This window comes from Myotis daubentonii, chromosome 5 (genome assembly GCF_963259705.1).
Source record: "Myotis daubentonii chromosome 5, mMyoDau2.1, whole genome shotgun sequence".
NCBI classification, from domain to species: Eukaryota; Metazoa; Chordata; class Mammalia; order Chiroptera; family Vespertilionidae; genus Myotis; species Myotis daubentonii.
In genome coordinates this window covers 77,983,721-78,000,178 of record NC_081844.1, presented here as the reverse complement: position 1 = coordinate 78,000,178, position 16,458 = coordinate 77,983,721, and the positions used below count along the sequence as shown (strand labels likewise).

Here is a 16,458-nt window from a genome sequence, read left to right as displayed (position 1 = left end):
CACACGTAATTTTAAAGCAGTACTGTGACTTCATTGTGGACAGAGGATTGGTGGGGATCAGAATGAATCCAGGGAGAGTAGTTAGTAGTGTAGTAATTTTCGGTGAGAGAGCTGAGGGGACTTGAACTAGAGAGAGAAGTAGGTAGGTTAAGAGTATATGGGAGCCAAGGAAGAAAAATACCTTGGTTTCTGGCTTGAGACATGGGTCAGTGTTGGTTCCCTTCCCAGGAGCACAAGTACTATTAAGAACAAATAGCTTTGGGGGAGATGATGCATTTAATTTTGGACTTGCTGAGTGGGACTTCTTATAGAATTCCACTCCTTGTGGAAACCAGGAGCGATATCTAGAAATAGAAATTAGACAAAGAAATTTGGAAATCATCTGTATATGGATAGTTACTAAAGTTATAAAAGTAGGTGAGGTTGAGATGGAATAGCCAGTAGTTGGGAAGAAGCCCAAGAGGGTATGGTGTCTCCATAACCAAGTAAAGAAAATGGTCCCCCCCCCACCACCAAAAAAAAAAAAGTACACAAGATTTCCCAGGAAGCACGATGTATGAGAAGAGAAAACCTAAGATCAGAACCTGCATTTAAGGGACAGATAGAGAGAGAATTGCCATAGAGATAGAAGGAGCCTGGGAGAATTTTAGGTCCCTGTAATCAGGAATGAAGGAATGGTTGGCAACATTTTTACACTAAGATATCAAGTAAGATATGCATTGAGGGGTCTCTGTTGGACTAGCAACAATTACGTTGTTGATGTTGGCTCAGGCAGTTTAATGGAACATTTCAGCAGAAGACAGATTCCATTACTTTGAGTGGTGAATGAATGATCATAAAGTGAAGAATGAGTAGAGGTGATGTCAGCAAGAGATTTACTGTGAAGAAAATGAGAGAAAGGGTAGTACCTGGGATGTGACATGGGGTTAAAGGAAAGTTAAACTTTTTTCAAGTTCTTTTGATGACTTTTCCATTTAGGAATGTGATGTACCTTTTTTAGTATTATACTTGTTTTTTTTTCGGCTCCCTGTCATTTTGAGATAATGTATGGGGCAAGAATTGAAAATATATAACTTCAGCTTTTGCACTGTGTGGTTAATCCTTTGCATGGGGTAAGAAAATAGCTTTACTGCCTTAATTAGCTAGATTTTCTCTGTATAATTTTTGAGAGCTTCTCTAGGTAATGAAACCTCATTTTAATGTATTGCATCTTCTGTTTGTTTTTTAGATCATTCATCGAGATATAAAACCTGAGAATATTTTAGTATCCCAGACAGGAATTATTAAACTCTGTGATTTCGGATTTGCACGAATGCTAGCAGCTCCTGGGGATATTTATACAGACTATGTGGCCACACGCTGGTATAGAGCTCCAGAATTAGTATTAAAAGATACCTCTTACGGAAAGTATGTACATTTTAGGATCTTGCCTGGCCTTTCCCATTCATCTCTCTCTCTTTTTTTTTTTTTTTTTTTTTTTTTTACCTGTGGTGACTTTGTCACCCATCTTACTGACACCCTCAGCCTTTTGCACCTGAATTGGGTTTAAGAAAGGGATACCTCTACAGAGAGGTCTGATAGACACCTGCATACTGGCTATTGATGTTACCATGCTTGCTCTCTGGGGCTAAGTGGCCCAAACCCCAGGAGACCTATGCAGACATCCCTCAGACTGTATCCTTGGCAGAGTTGTCTTATCTGCTTACGTTTAGCCTCCACATTATACAAAGGTTTTAAAATAATTTACCTCACACTGCCAGTGTTACTATAGGAACTGACATGTGTCCTATTTTCTGGAATATGGCACTCTCTTTGCAAAGATTGGCAAATAATACTTTTTAAGATTATATTGTTCTGGATGCCTCAAAAGGTAACATGGTCTCAATTTATTGTGAAACAGTAGAAGCAGTATATGAAACAGCAATCTAATATACAAATAACGTATCTCAAAGAACATAAAGGGACCAAGTTGTACAACTAATACAACCAATGGAGGGAGATATTCTTGCATGCTTTTCCTAGAAACCATTATTCTATTCTGTTTTTATAGTAATATCTAATATATATATTTAAATCCTCACCTGAGGATATGTCTTCATGGATTTGAGAAAGAGAGAGGGGAAAGGAGAGAAGGAGCGAGAGAAAAACATTGATGGGTTGCCTCCTGTCATGCCCCAAATGAGTATCGAACTCACAACCTGGGTACGTGCCCTGACTGGGAATCAAACTTGCCACCTTTTGGTGTACGTTATGATGCTACAACCAACTGAGCCACACTAGCCGGGGCAATAATATCTAATATTAATGGGTACTTACTTTTTGCTAGAAACTGTTCTAAATGCTTTACATGCATTAAATAATTTAATTTTCATAATTCTATGGTGAAGGTGCTACTATTGTCCTCCTCATTTTAGATCAGAGGACACTGAAGCACAGAAGGTAAGCTCATTTACCTGAAGTCACTCCCAAGTACCTTTTCTACTGTATGTATCACTGATGTCTTACTCAAACGATCTCTCTGCCTCAATTACTTTATCTGTATAATGCAAATAGTAATAGGATCAGCTTCGTGGGATTGTTCTGAGGTTTAAATGATTTAATGAATAAAAAAACATTAAAATATAGTAAATTCTCAGTGAATGTAGCTTCCATCAAATCTAGTCCCAGTTTTATCCTCTCTTCACAATGTAGCTTAAATTCTTTTTCTGATACATCCCCCGGTCCTTATTCCTTGCCCCCAAATCATATCCCTATCTAAACCTTCATGTACATTGTCTGTAAGTTTTGTGCCAGTTAATATTTAATATGACCTAGTTCTACTCTAGCTATTGTTCTTTAAAATATTTCTTGCTGAAAGGTAAGTTTCTTGCAGATAAGTATAATCTCTGTACTTCACAGAGCCAGCATTGCTTCCTTGTACATGGCAAGTTTGGATTCTATGAGGCTTCATTCACATTGCATTTATAATAAATTTGTTCATGAGTGTTTTTAAAAATCTTTTTATTGTAAAACAAAATACAGATACCAGAAAATAAAATAAAATTTTGTTGGCCAACTCAGAAGACCCTCCATGGGCCCTATTGCAATTATAACACTTTCCCTTCCCCCCAAATAACCATGATATTGACTTTTATTATAATCAGTTACTTTACATTTCTTTGTACTTTATACTTTTTTATTATTTTATTATTTTTTTAAATATATTTTATTGATTTTTTACAGAGAGGAAGAGAGAGGGATAGAGAGTTAAAAAAAACATCGATGAGAGAGAAACATTGATCAGCTGCCTCTTGCACACCTCCTATTGGGGATGTGCCTGCAACCAAGGTACATGCCCTTGGGTGGAATCGAACCTGGGACCTTTCAGTCCACAGGCCGATGCTCTATCCACTGAGCCAAACTGGTTAGGGCTAATCTAGTCTTTTTAAAATCCTCAACCGAGGATATGTTTTAATAATTTAGAGATAGAAGAAGGGAGAGAGAGAGAGAGGGAGATAAACATCCATGTGAGAGAGAAACATCGATTGTTTGCCTCCCATAAGTGCTATGAACAGGGATGGAACCTGGAACCTACATATGTGCCCTGACTGGGAATTGAACCCGAAACCTTTTGGTGTATAGGACAATGCTCCAATCAACTTAGCCACCCGTCCAGGGCATCTTTTTTTTTTTTTTTTTTTTAAAGAGAGAGAAAGAGAAGCATCGATTTGTTGTTCTACTTATTTATGCATTCATTGGTTGCTTCTTGTATGTGCCTTCATTGGGGGTTGAACCTGCAACATTGGCCTATCAGGATGATGCTCTGACCAGTGATCGGCAAACTGCAGCTCAGCAAACTGCGGCTCTCAAGCCACATGCGGCTCTTTGGCCCCTTGAGTGTGGTTCTTCCACAAAATACCGACTTCTGCACATGGACCATGAAGTTTCAATTGCACTGTATGTGTATGCCTGCACGAGGTATTTTGTGGTATTTTGTGGAATAGCCACACTCAAGGGGCCAAAGAGCCGCATGTGGCTTGCAAGCCACAGTTTGCCAACCACGGCTCTAACCAACTGAGCTACCCAGCCAGGGGAATCTAGCCTTTTTTTTATGTCAGTTTTTTTGAGATATGATTTGCATACCATAAAATTTACCCATTTAAAGTGTACAATTCAGTGATTTTAGTATATTTACAACTTGTGCAACTATCACCACAATCAATTTTAGAACATTTTCGTCACCTCAAAAAGAAACCTTGTACCCATTAGCAGTCACTCCCCATTTCCTCCCAACCCTTCCAGGCCCTGGCAACCACCAATCTACTTTCATTCTTTATGAACTTGCTTGGTCTAGATGTTTAATATAAATGGAATTTATGCAATATCTGGTCCTTTAGGACTTTTTTTCACTTAGCATAATGTTTTCAAGGTTCATGCGTGTCATAGCATGTATCAGACTTAATTTCTTTTTATGGCTGAACTAGAGGCCCGATGTACGAAGATTCATGCAAGAATAGCCTTCCTTCCCCTGGCTGCCAGCACCGCCTTCGCTCTGGCCAGAGCCACCTTTCTGCCTTCGTGCACTGCCCAGAGGCCTAGAGCAGCCGGGGCAGAGCGGAACACAACGCCTGTGTCATCACCATGGCAACGACGCAAGCATCCCAGCCTAGCTGCTGCCATCTTCATTGCGTCAATTTGCATATCGCCTCCTTATTGGCTGTGGGCACTGCCATCTTTGTTGCCAAGCGATGGTCAATTTGCATATTCCATCTTTATTATATAGGATAATATGCGTCTTATGGATATACCACATTTTATTTGCTCCTTCATTAGATGATGACCGTTTTTATAGTTACCGCTTTCTGGCTATTATGAATAACATTGCTGTGGCCATTAGTATGGACATGTATCTTCATTACTTTTGGGTGTATACCTAGGAGTTGGAATTGTGGGTCATATGGTTCTAATAATTGTTTTATGGATTTCTTAGGACTTTCTATATATAAGACCATGTCATCTGTGAATAGAGACAATTTTACATCTTTTTCTGTCTGGATGCCTTCTATTTCTTTTTCAGGTGAATTTCCCTGGCCAGAACCTCCAGTACAATGTTAAATAGAAGTGAGAGCAGATAGACTTGTCTTGTTCCTAATCTTAGGGGAAAAACATCCAATCTTTTACCATTAAGTATGATGTTATTCTGAGTTTTTCAGAGATGCCCTTCTTAGTTTGTTGAGAATTTTTATCATGAAAAGGTGTCGGTCAAATGCTTGTTCTGTACCTATTGAGATGATCGTGTGTATTTTGTTTTTTGCATGTTGAACCAACATTTGTTTCTGGGATGAATCCCACTGGATTATGGCATATACAGGCAGTCCTTGGGTTACGTTGTTTCATGGTTACATTGCCATCTCCCATTTATTTACTAAAAAGAAAAAGTTCTGTCATTTCGATGTATGTACATATGTACATATGTGCTTTATGTTTTTTATTATTTATTTACCACAAGTAAAGGTCAAGAATTGTTATCTTTCTTTTAAATTGTTTTACTGTTTCACTTTGTTAATGCTGTGTATGTGCTCCACGTGAGTGACGTAGGTGCTTATGTAGGGGGGTTCTGATGTACAGCGAAAATCACGTTATGTCACTGTAGGAACGGATCTCCAATGTAACCCAAGGACCTACTGTAATTGTTTTTATATGTTGTTGTATTCGGTTTGCTAGTCTTTTGTTGAGAATTTTTGTGTTGATAGTCATAAGCAATACCAGTTTGTAGTTTGCTAGTGATATTTTTGTCTAGTTTTGGTATCAGGATAACAGTGGTCTCTAATATTGAGTTGAGAAGTGTTCCATCCTCTTCTGTTTTTGAAATAGTTTGTGAAGAATTGGAATTAATTATTTAAATATTGGTAGAATTCAGCAGTGAAGGCATTTGAGCCTGGGCTTGCTTTTATGTGTAGTGTTTTGATTACTAATTCAGTTTTTTCATTTCTTATAGATTTATTTATATTGTCTATTTCTTTTTAAGCCAGTTTTAGTAGTTTGTGTTTTTCCAGGAACTGTCCATTTAATCTAACTATCTGATTTGTTGGTGGACAGTTGTTCATTGTATTCCTTTATAATCTTTTTTATTTTTGTAAGGTTGATAGTAGTGTTACCACTTTCTTTTCTGATTCTGATAATCTGTGTATTCTCTAGTCATTCTAAATGTCAATTTCGTTGATCTTTACAAAAAATAGACTTTGGTTTCATTTATTTTCTCTGTTTTTAAAATTCTCTATTAATTTTCACTGTGGTTTTACTATTACTTTTTAAAAAATATTTTATTGATTTCAGAGAGGAAGGGAGAGGAGAAATAAAAACACCTTGTGACTGTCAGAGCATTTGGGGCTAAACAGCAGCAAACCCTGCAGAGATGAGTCCAGACTTAAGCTGGAAGCACACGGATTCTCCCATCTCGGGGGAAGGATGCTCAGAAGGTGGCTCATATGATCTTTTAACGTGTTTTGAAGTGTGTGATGGTGTCTTCTGGCCCATTCTGGTCATTTCACGATCAAAGCGTGGTTCAAATTGATTATTTGTTGTCGGTAGCCATCAGTATTAATGGTTTCACCTGGTTTTAGAAGCTCATAATACACCACCCCCTCCTGATCCCACCAAACACAGAGCATTGTCTTCTTTCTGAAGCGATTTGGCCTTATAGTCAATGTTGATGGTTGACCTGGATCAACCCATGATTTTGTGCATTTGGGATTCTCAAAATAAATCCACTTTTCATCACCAGTCACAATTCAATGCAAAAAAGACTTTCTTTCGTGCCGTTGAAGCAACATTTTACTAATGACTTTTTGGTTTTCCATTTTTCTTTCGTTAAGTTGATGTGGCACCCGTTTTCCTTCCTTTAAAATCGTTCCCATTGCTTGTAAACCATTGGAAATTGTTTGCAGAGCAACGTTTAATCTTTCTGCAAGTTGTTTTTGAGTTTTACACGCATCTTCATCCAATAATGCTTGTAATTGTTGGTCTTCAAACTTTTTCGGTTGACCTGGACGTTCTTTGTCTTTCACATCGAAATCATCACTTTTAAAGGGTTTAAACCAGCGTTCACAAGTATCTTGAGATGGAGCATGTTCACATAAGCTTCCCGAAGCCTTATGCAGCAGTTTTCTTCAAAATAATGAATTAAAACTTCCTGCAAATGCTCTTTTTTGGCATGAAATTCTATGATATTAACACCTTCAGAAAATTTGACATATGAAGTTTTGAAGCTTGTAGTCGACACAACAAAATAGCATACTTATCAAATCGCATATACACTGGGTGGCCAGATAATTATGACCACCTGACATTTGTAGGCAAATTAGCTATAATTTCGCGCTGAAGTTGCTAGAGGGCCAGACCATTATAAATAGGGAAGCAGGTTGTTTACCACGACAGTAGAAGTGATTTTGTTCTGAAGATATGGGTAAACAACTCGATTTAACAGCCTTTGAACGTGGGATATATATACTGAGTGGCCAGATTATTATGACCACCCCATCAGTACTTCGTTGGGCTGCCTTTTGCCTTCAATACTGCGGTGATTCTTCTTGGCATTGACTCCATGAGATGTTGAAAGGTGATGCGAGGAATCTGACACCATGCCTGATGAATAGCACTGTCCAGTTCTGTGAGATTTGATGGTTGTGGAACCAGCTGCCTGATGGCTCTTTAAACTTCATCCCACAAATGCTCAATTGGATTGAGATCTGGTGATTGTGGGGGCCACCTAAGCAAGGTAAAGTCTCCCTCATGTTCTTGAAACCACTCCTGCACAATACGAGCACCGTGGCATGGCGCATTGTCTTGTTGAAAGAAGCCATCTCCATTGGGATACGCCATCAACATGATAGGATGAACTTGATCAGCAACGATACTTAGGTATGTTGTGCTATTCAGATGTTGTTCCACACGAATTAAAGGGCCCAAATCATGCCAGGAAAACATGCCCCAAACCATAACACTGCCCCTACCAGCTTGAAGCGTTGTACTCATGCATGTGGGGTGCATGCTTTCATACTGTTTCCACCAAATTATCACTCTGCCATCTGCATGATGCAACTGGAAACGTGATTTTTTGGACCACATGACTTTTTTCCAATGCTTTACTGTCCAATCCTTGTGTTCCTGTTAGAATTGGAGACATTTTATCTTGGTAACTGCAGACAGCAAAGGTGTTCGAACAGGCCTTCGGCTTCCATATCACATACGATGCAGTGTATGGATAATTTGCCTACAAACATCAGGTGGTCATAATTATCTGGCCACTCAGTGTATATAAACATGAAATATCTCTCCATTTATTTATAACTTCTTTGATTTCTTTAATGAACTTTTTTTCACTTGAGAGTTTATCTTAGAGATCACTTTATATTAGCACACATAGATAGACCTATGTCATCCTTTTTAACAGCTGAATAATATTTCATTGTGTGGTTGTACAAAATTTTATATATCCATTTCTGTATGGATGAACATTTAGATTGTTGCCAATATTTTCTACCACAAACAGTGTTGCTGTGAAATTTTTATAATTTATCTTTGTTTTCATGTGTGAGTAAATTTTTTTTAGCCATCACTTTATTCCTAATAGCTAACCCACAGAATGTGTATTTAAAGGTAGATTGCTAAAGCAGAATTTGCAAATCCATTTAGTAAAATTTTCATTGAAAACTTCTATTTTTTTCAATGCATGCGAAATAACAAATCTTCTTTATATATAAAGAACAGAAAAGTAAGTTCTATGCAGTCAACTGCAGATGGGACTTACATTTTGGGCCAATAGAGTCATGGCAGAAATGCAGGCCAGAGGACTGAGAGATGATTCCATAGAAAGTACTCTGCCAGGGAAAACAGTTGTTTGCCCTGTAAAGAGATTGAACTCAATCACATTTTTAAACTCGTCATTTTAAATAATCTCAACTTGTCCATTCCCTAGCTTTGTTCTTTTTTCTTTATAGCTTGCCATGCAGTACTAGCAAGTGGATTTCCTGAGGAACTGAGTTAAGTTTCATCTCCTTCTTACGCTATTGAGTCTTGCATCTGGCAGTGGAGGGAAGTAAAATAGACAGTGTCTGGTGCCTTATCCACCCCTCATATGTTCTATTTGAAGTTTTGTTGTGTGTGTTTTTTTGGACTCATCAGTGGTAGGATATAAAATGTGGGTAAGTTATTGCAGCTTTTAAAAACACGTCCTTCCATTTGTTAACCCTGTTAGAAATAAGGCAAGACCCAAACCAGGGGTCCTGGCAGAACACCAAGGATACTCGGGAGCCAGACAGCTGCAGAAATAAAGGTCTTTCCCTTGCTATCTGGCTTGCGAGTAAATTTTTTTAAAAAATAAATTTCTAGGAATAAAGTTATTTGGTCAACTGTATGTACATTTTTATTTTGGTAGCTTTTTCCAATTTTCCCTCCAAGAAGTTGTGTAAGTTTGTACTCCCAGAATAGTACATGGGAGTGTTTATTTTCCATAGCCTCACCAACAGTTATCAAATCTTACAATTTTTAATCAGTTGTATCATTAAAAAAAATAGAGATCATTGTAGTGTTTATTTATATCTCTTTCTGAATGTGACGTTGAGATTTTTAGTTTTTACTTTTTAAATACAAGATGATTTTCTTATCCAATTCTAATTCATAAACCATCTATATACTAGTATATAAAAGCCCAGCAACCGGAATGGCAGCACGAACAGAACAACCAGAATGACTGATAGCTATGGGGCACTCTGGCAGTCAACCCTGCCGGAGCCCCAATCGGCCTGCAACACTCCAATCAGGGACAGGGCTGGCCAGCCAACCACCTGTGGCCCCTCCCCCTCGCCAGCCCAGCCCAATGGGCCCCCATTGGGGTGGGCCGGCTGGACCCCACCCATGCACAAATTCATAATGTTCTCGTATAAGTATCTGAAACAATTTTAGAATTACTTTTTATCTGGACTGCTACATAACTTCTCATGCAGTTTAAATATAATATATTTAGTGATATTAGTAAAATGTGATAATATTTAATATATAACCTAAAGTTGCCATGTGCTATTACAGTGAATTTTAAAAATGATACCACTTATTGACTCTTTTTTCTTTGTCCCTAACTTTATTTTATAAGTATTTTTTTAGAAAAGATATCTTATATATTTCTCTATGAAAAAGTGATTGATTCTTATCTATTTCAGACCTGTGGATATCTGGGCTTTGGGCTGTATGATCATCGAGATGGCCACTGGAAATCCCTTTCTTCCTAGCAGCTCTGATTTGGATTTACTTCATAAAATTGTTTTAAAAGTAGGTAGGTAGGTATTATTGAAATGTACTGTTAAATGCCTAAAATAAGTATGTCCAGATCAAATTGGCTTGATTTTCTTTTTTTAAAAAAATATATTTTATTGATTTTTTTACAGAGAGGAAGGGAGAGGGATAGAGAGTTAGAAACATCGATCAGCTGCCTCCTGCACACTCCCTACTGAGGATGTGCCCACAACCAAGGTACATGCCCTTGACTGGAATCGAGCCTGGGACCCTTCAGTCCGCAGGCCAACGCTCTATCCACTGAGCAAAACCGGTTAGGGCTTGATTTTCAAATTTAGTTTTCTCATTATAAGAACAGGGGAGCATATTCTTTTGATAGATATAGCAGATGCATGGCTTGAACTGATAAAAAAAAAAAAGTAGAAAATTCTCCTCTGTTATTACAAATAATATTTTTTGCCAGGATGCAAATAGGTAAGCCATATGTTGATGGTTGATAATAAGAAAAATAGTACAATAGGAATCTTCTTCAATTTGTTTGAAAATTGCTTAAAATATTTGGCTTCTATAAATATTTGCATATCTTGCCACGGCCATGTAGTTTAGTGATTGAGCGTTGATCCAATGAACCGGAGGTTACGATTCCTGGTGAGGGCACATGCCCAGGTTGTGGATTCAATCCCCAGTGTGGGGCGTCCAAGAGGTAGCTGACCATTGATGTTTCTATTTCTCTCTGAAATTTAAAATAAAGAAATAAATATTTGCATATCTCAAAGACTTTTAAATAATAGATTTAATTTAGATGGTTTTAAAAAGCACTTGGAGATCGAAAGTCAATTATTTGCTGAGAAAACATTTTTTTTAACTATAGTAGATAACCAAATAGCTAAATAACTTATTCAAAAAAATATTTGATGAAAGCTGAATTATTTGATTATCTGTTTGACTAACCAATCATTTTGATAGATATTCTTGCTCATGAAGTTTCAATAAGTTTTTCTGTATATGTATTTATGAATGAGGAGCTGGAGGAGCCCTTTTTGTGGTGGGGAAGCTATACATAAACATGTAATTACAGGATCATGAGAAAGGTACTGTAAACAACTATAAAAACCATGAAATCTGGATAAATATTGATTAAAGATATAGTTCAGAGCCTTCAAGCATCACCCTTTTTTATGTCGTTTTTAATGTTCCGAGATTAATGAGATTAATGTTAGAAGGAGCCTTAGAGATGATGGGATCCATTTTGTCTTTTACAGATGAAGAAACCAAGGCACAGAGAGGGAGGAGATTTGCCCAAAGGCACAGAACTAGTTGTATAGCAAAACTGGTACTAACTAGAAATTAGCTCTCTCCACTCCTGTTTATAGTTCTACTACTACTCTATAGCCTTGTGGGTGTTTTTTTTTTTGCAATATCTAAATAATCTTAATATGCTAGCTTTTCTGAGTAAGGCTTTTTTTGATTAACAGTTGCTAGTTAAGCCATTTAGATACTCATATGGAAATATGTAAACGTTTAGATTTGCTTTTCCTGATGGCATTATATATTATATATTTTATTTTGTGAAAAGATAACCTGGTTGTTTGACATTCTGTACTGTCTATGTGCTATCAACAGATTACTGGGGAAACTTTAATTTTTATGCTATATTCAGATAGTTCCTTGTTCAACTTAAAAACCACTGTAGCTCAGTGGTTGGAGTGTCAGCCTGTACACCAAAGGGTCTCGGGTTCAATGTGCAGTCAAGGGAACATGCCTGGGTTGCAGGTTCAATCCCCAGTCGAAGCGTGTGCAGGAGCAACCAATCAATGTGTCTCTCTCACATCGATGCCTGTCTGTCTGTCTGTCTGTCTGTCTCTCTCTGTCCCCCCCTCTCTCTCCCCCCCTTTCCCTTCCTTACTCTCTCTAAAAATCGGTGGAAAAAATATCCTCTGGTGAGGATTAACAAACAAAACAAAACAACACAAAAAGAAAAATAATTAAATAATTAATTAATTAAAATAACGGAATTGTTATTATCTCTTTTTAGTAACATAATAAAGACCATATAGCAATTTGATTATTTTGATTTAGACTAATTTCTGTGTTTTCTTATATATTTTTCTCTTTTTAGGCAATTTGACACCTCACTTGCAGAATTTCTTTTCCAAGAGTCCTATTTTTGCAGGGGTGGTCCTTCCTCAAGTTCAACACCCCAAGAATGCAAGAAAAAAATACCCAAAGCTAAATGGATTGTTAGCAGATATAGTTCATGTATGTTATGAGATTAAGGACTTGTTTCTGGGAAATTTGCATACATTATAATACAGTTTTAGGATATTACTTCAATGAAATTCTAAAAGGATTCGTAAAAGTAATGGTATCTGTTAAAGTTCTATATTCCTGTCTTTGTGTTTAGCTCAGAGAAAGTAAAATTCCTAGACTATTAGAACTGAAAGCCATCTAGGATAATCCTGTTTATTATTTTTAGTTCATTCCGGTTTTAATGATAATTAGGGATAAACTAGAAATATTCTAAGGACTTACCCTGTTTATAACCATCTTTTAATACCCAAGTTAGGGATGTATTCTGTGAACAGTGGTATCCTAAGGTATCTACATGGCTTTGGCTGCTGCAGTTGTAATATTGTTTGGAGACACACCAATGCCAAAATACAACTTGAATTGGAGGGAAAAATTTTTATAGCACTTTTAAATTATTTTAAAATTTAAATTTTGTTTTAAACTAGGTAATAAATATACCTATACACTCACTGCAAAGTTCGAAAGGTAAGAGAGTTTAATGTAAAAAGTAACTGTTCCTACTAATTTTTTTTTTATCCAGCCAATTTTCTTTCCCAGCATCATCAAAGGTATCTTATTCCTAATGTATAGCCCTTTAAAAAAGTGGTTATCTGCTGAAACCCTTTTGGCTCAGTGGATAGAGCGTCGGCCTGCGGACTGAAAGGTCCCAGGTTCGATTCCGGTCAAGGGCATGTACCTGGGTTGCGGGCACATCCCCAATGGGGGATGTGCAGGAGGCGGCTGATCGATGTTTCTCTCTCATCGATGTTTCTGACTCTCTATCTCTATCCCTTCCTCTCTGTAAAAAAAAACAATAAAATATAAAATAAAATAAAAACCTTTAAAAAGAAGTGGTTATCTAAATTTCAAAGCAAGTACAGTGCAGTGTTTATAAAAAGGGACTCTGGAATCACATAAACTACATTTAAAACCCAGCTCTATAACTTTGGACAAGTCACTTAATCTCTGTGCCTCAGTTTACTGGGCTGTAAAACAACATGAACTATTTATTTCCTGGGGCTAGAGGATTAAATGAGGTAATGGTGGCAATGTTCTGAGCACAGGGCCTTGAATAAGCTGTCAACAAATGTTGATGTTGCTGTTATTTAGATAAACTTAAACTTATGTAATATCTAAAGACTATTCTTGAAGGAAAAAATATATTTTATTGGTACCTGGAGAGAACTAGAATTTATTAAAGATCAGATTTGTTTACTACATTTTCAGTTTAATTTCTTCTTTTATTTCATAGTTTTAATTATACACACAATATATAATGATTTTAGAAAAAGTAGAAAACACATGATAAAAAAGAAAAGCTAAGATTTTTCTAACTCCCATAATCCAGGAAAATATTACAATTAACATTTTGGTTTAGATACTTGCAGACTGCCCAACAAATATATGCTTAGAAATGTATGCTTTTTAAGTGCTGCCTCTGGCTACAGACCCGATATATGTAAACCTCAGCTCTAACAGTTTCTAGCCATGGGAGTTGCAGTACATTGGGCCATATATACAGTCATGTGCCACATAACATTTTGGTCAACCACAGACCGCATACATGGTGATCCGTTAGGATTGTAATGGAGCTGAATTATTCCTATTGCCTTGTGATGTTGTAGTCACTATAAGGCCGGAGCCTAGCACAACTCATTACTCATGTGGTTGTGGTGATACTGGTGTAAGCAAACTTACTGAGATGCCAGTTGTATAAAAGTATAGCATATACAATTATGTTCAGTATATAATACTTGATAATAAATGACTAAGTTACTGGTTTATGTAAAAAAGAGAAATTTAAGCTTTTTAAAAGGTATCATACTTTACACACTATTATGTAACCTGTTAATCTTCATTTAGCATTATAATATGATAAACATATTACCATGTTAGCAAATTGGAACTACATCACAATTTTTTGTAGTTGCATAGTGTTTCATTGTATGACAATACCATAGTTTATTTAGTTGATCTTGCAATTTTGGACATTTGTTTTCAGGTTTTTTCCCCTTCGCTATTGGTAAAGATGCTACAATGAACATCTTTTATATCTGTCTTTCTGAATTTGCTTTATTTTTGTTTAGCATAAATTTCTAAAATGTGAGTAGTGGGCGAAGGGTTTATACTTTTTAAAATTTTTTATGTATTTTGCTATTTTTTTTCTCCAGAAAGATTTTACTGATTTATACTCAAGTTCTCTCATGTAGCATTGGATATAAATTCCCACTCTTAATCTAGCATTAGATGTTATAATTTAAAAAAATATTTGCTGATTTAATAGACTAGAAATAATGCCTCCTTTTTAAAATATATTTTTAATATATTTTTATTGATTTCAGAGAGGAAGGGAGATGAAGAGAAAGATAGAAACATCAACGATGAGAGGGAATTGTTGATTGGCTGCCTCCTGCAGGCCCCCCCACTGGGGACCAAGCCCGCAACCCAGGCATGTGCCGTTGACTGGAATCAACCCTGGACCCTTCAGTCCTCAGGCCGATGCTCCGATGCTCTATCCACTGAGCCAAACCAACTGCAGTGGTCGGCAAACTCATTAGTCAACAGAGCCAAATATCAACAGTACTTCTTCAAAATAGACTCGCCCAGGCCAAAAGCGACTTCTGCGCATGGACCACGAAGTTTCAATCACACTGTACGTGCGTGCCTGCACGTGGTATTTTGTGGAAGACCCACACTCAAGGGGCCAAAGAGCCACATGTGGCTCCCAAGCCGCAGTTTGCCGACCACTGAGCTAGGGCAATGTCTTTTTTTGTTGTTGTTAATCCTCACCTGAGGATGAGTGGAAAGGAAGGGAGGGAGCAGGGTGGGGGTGGGGATATAGGGGGGAGAGAGAGAGAGGGAAGAAGGAAGGAAGGAAGGTCAATTGGTTGCCTTCCGCAGATGCCTCAATCAGGGCCAGGGATCAAGCCTGCAATCCAGGTATGTGGGTACGTGGGTACGTGGGTACGTGCCCTTGACTAGGAATTGAACCCACAACCCTTCCGTGTATGGGCTGGCACTCTAACCACTGAGAAACACAGGCCAGGGCTGAATGTTTAAAATTTTAAAAGTATATATATTTTTATTGATTTCAGAGAGGAAGGGAGGGGGAGAGAGAGAGAGAGAGAGAGAGAGAAACATCAATGATGAGAGAGAATCATGGATCGGCTCCCTCCTGCACACCCTACACTGCGGAAAGAGCCCACAACCTGGGCGTGTGCCCTGACCGGGAATTGAACTGTGACCTCCTGGTTCATAGGTTGATGCTCAACTACTGAACCATGCCAGTAGTTTTTAAAGGAATTGCCTGTTTGTTTCCCAAAGTATCATATGTTACATTTTCCAAACCGGGGCATGTTTTTAAATTTTCTGAATTATATTATTCATAGAAGGACTAATTTGTCTGCCTCTAATAGGCTATGTCTTACACAAACCTTTCAGCATTTTTCTTAGTAAGTTTTATTGATGAATTACTATTATGTTTTAAAAATAAACACATATGTTTAGCTAGTTGCAGTTTTAAGGATCTAGGTATTCCCACATTATAAAGTAAATAATGGACTCAATTTCACTTTTGAGTCAATTTCTTTTATTGTAGTAAAACACACATAACATGAAATCTATTCTCTTACCAAATTTTAAAATGTATAGTACTTTCCAGGCTGATAAGAGAGTCAATAGGACCTAATTAAATTTCTGCAAATGCCAGCCAAAATAAACTGGCTTCTGTTTCGACTAGAATCATAGGGCATTTAACCTGTAATAATGCTTTACAAGTACAAATTTCTTAGGAAAATAAATGGTCAGAACTCATTGTCAGATATTCCTGAGGTCTAATTCCATCTTTTCAAGAATGCTATTAGCTCTGGGTAATTAATTACTTTTATTCTTGTCAAATAA

At 37.2% G+C, this 16,458-nt stretch overlaps 1 protein-coding gene across 1 annotated transcript in view; it reads left to right on the top strand.

Annotated features, from left to right (window-relative positions):
* The window catches only part of CDKL3 (cyclin dependent kinase like 3), a 39,875-nt gene that overhangs the window by 7,130 nt on the left and 16,287 nt on the right, over window positions 1-16,458 (top strand). The window contains exons 3-5 of the mRNA XM_059698394.1: window positions 1,229-1,407; window positions 10,197-10,309; window positions 12,389-12,528. Of these exons, the coding sequence (XP_059554377.1) occupies window positions 1,229-1,407; window positions 10,197-10,309; window positions 12,389-12,528 (432 nt within the window). The remainder of the gene's footprint in view (window positions 1-1,228; window positions 1,408-10,196; window positions 10,310-12,388; window positions 12,529-16,458) is intronic.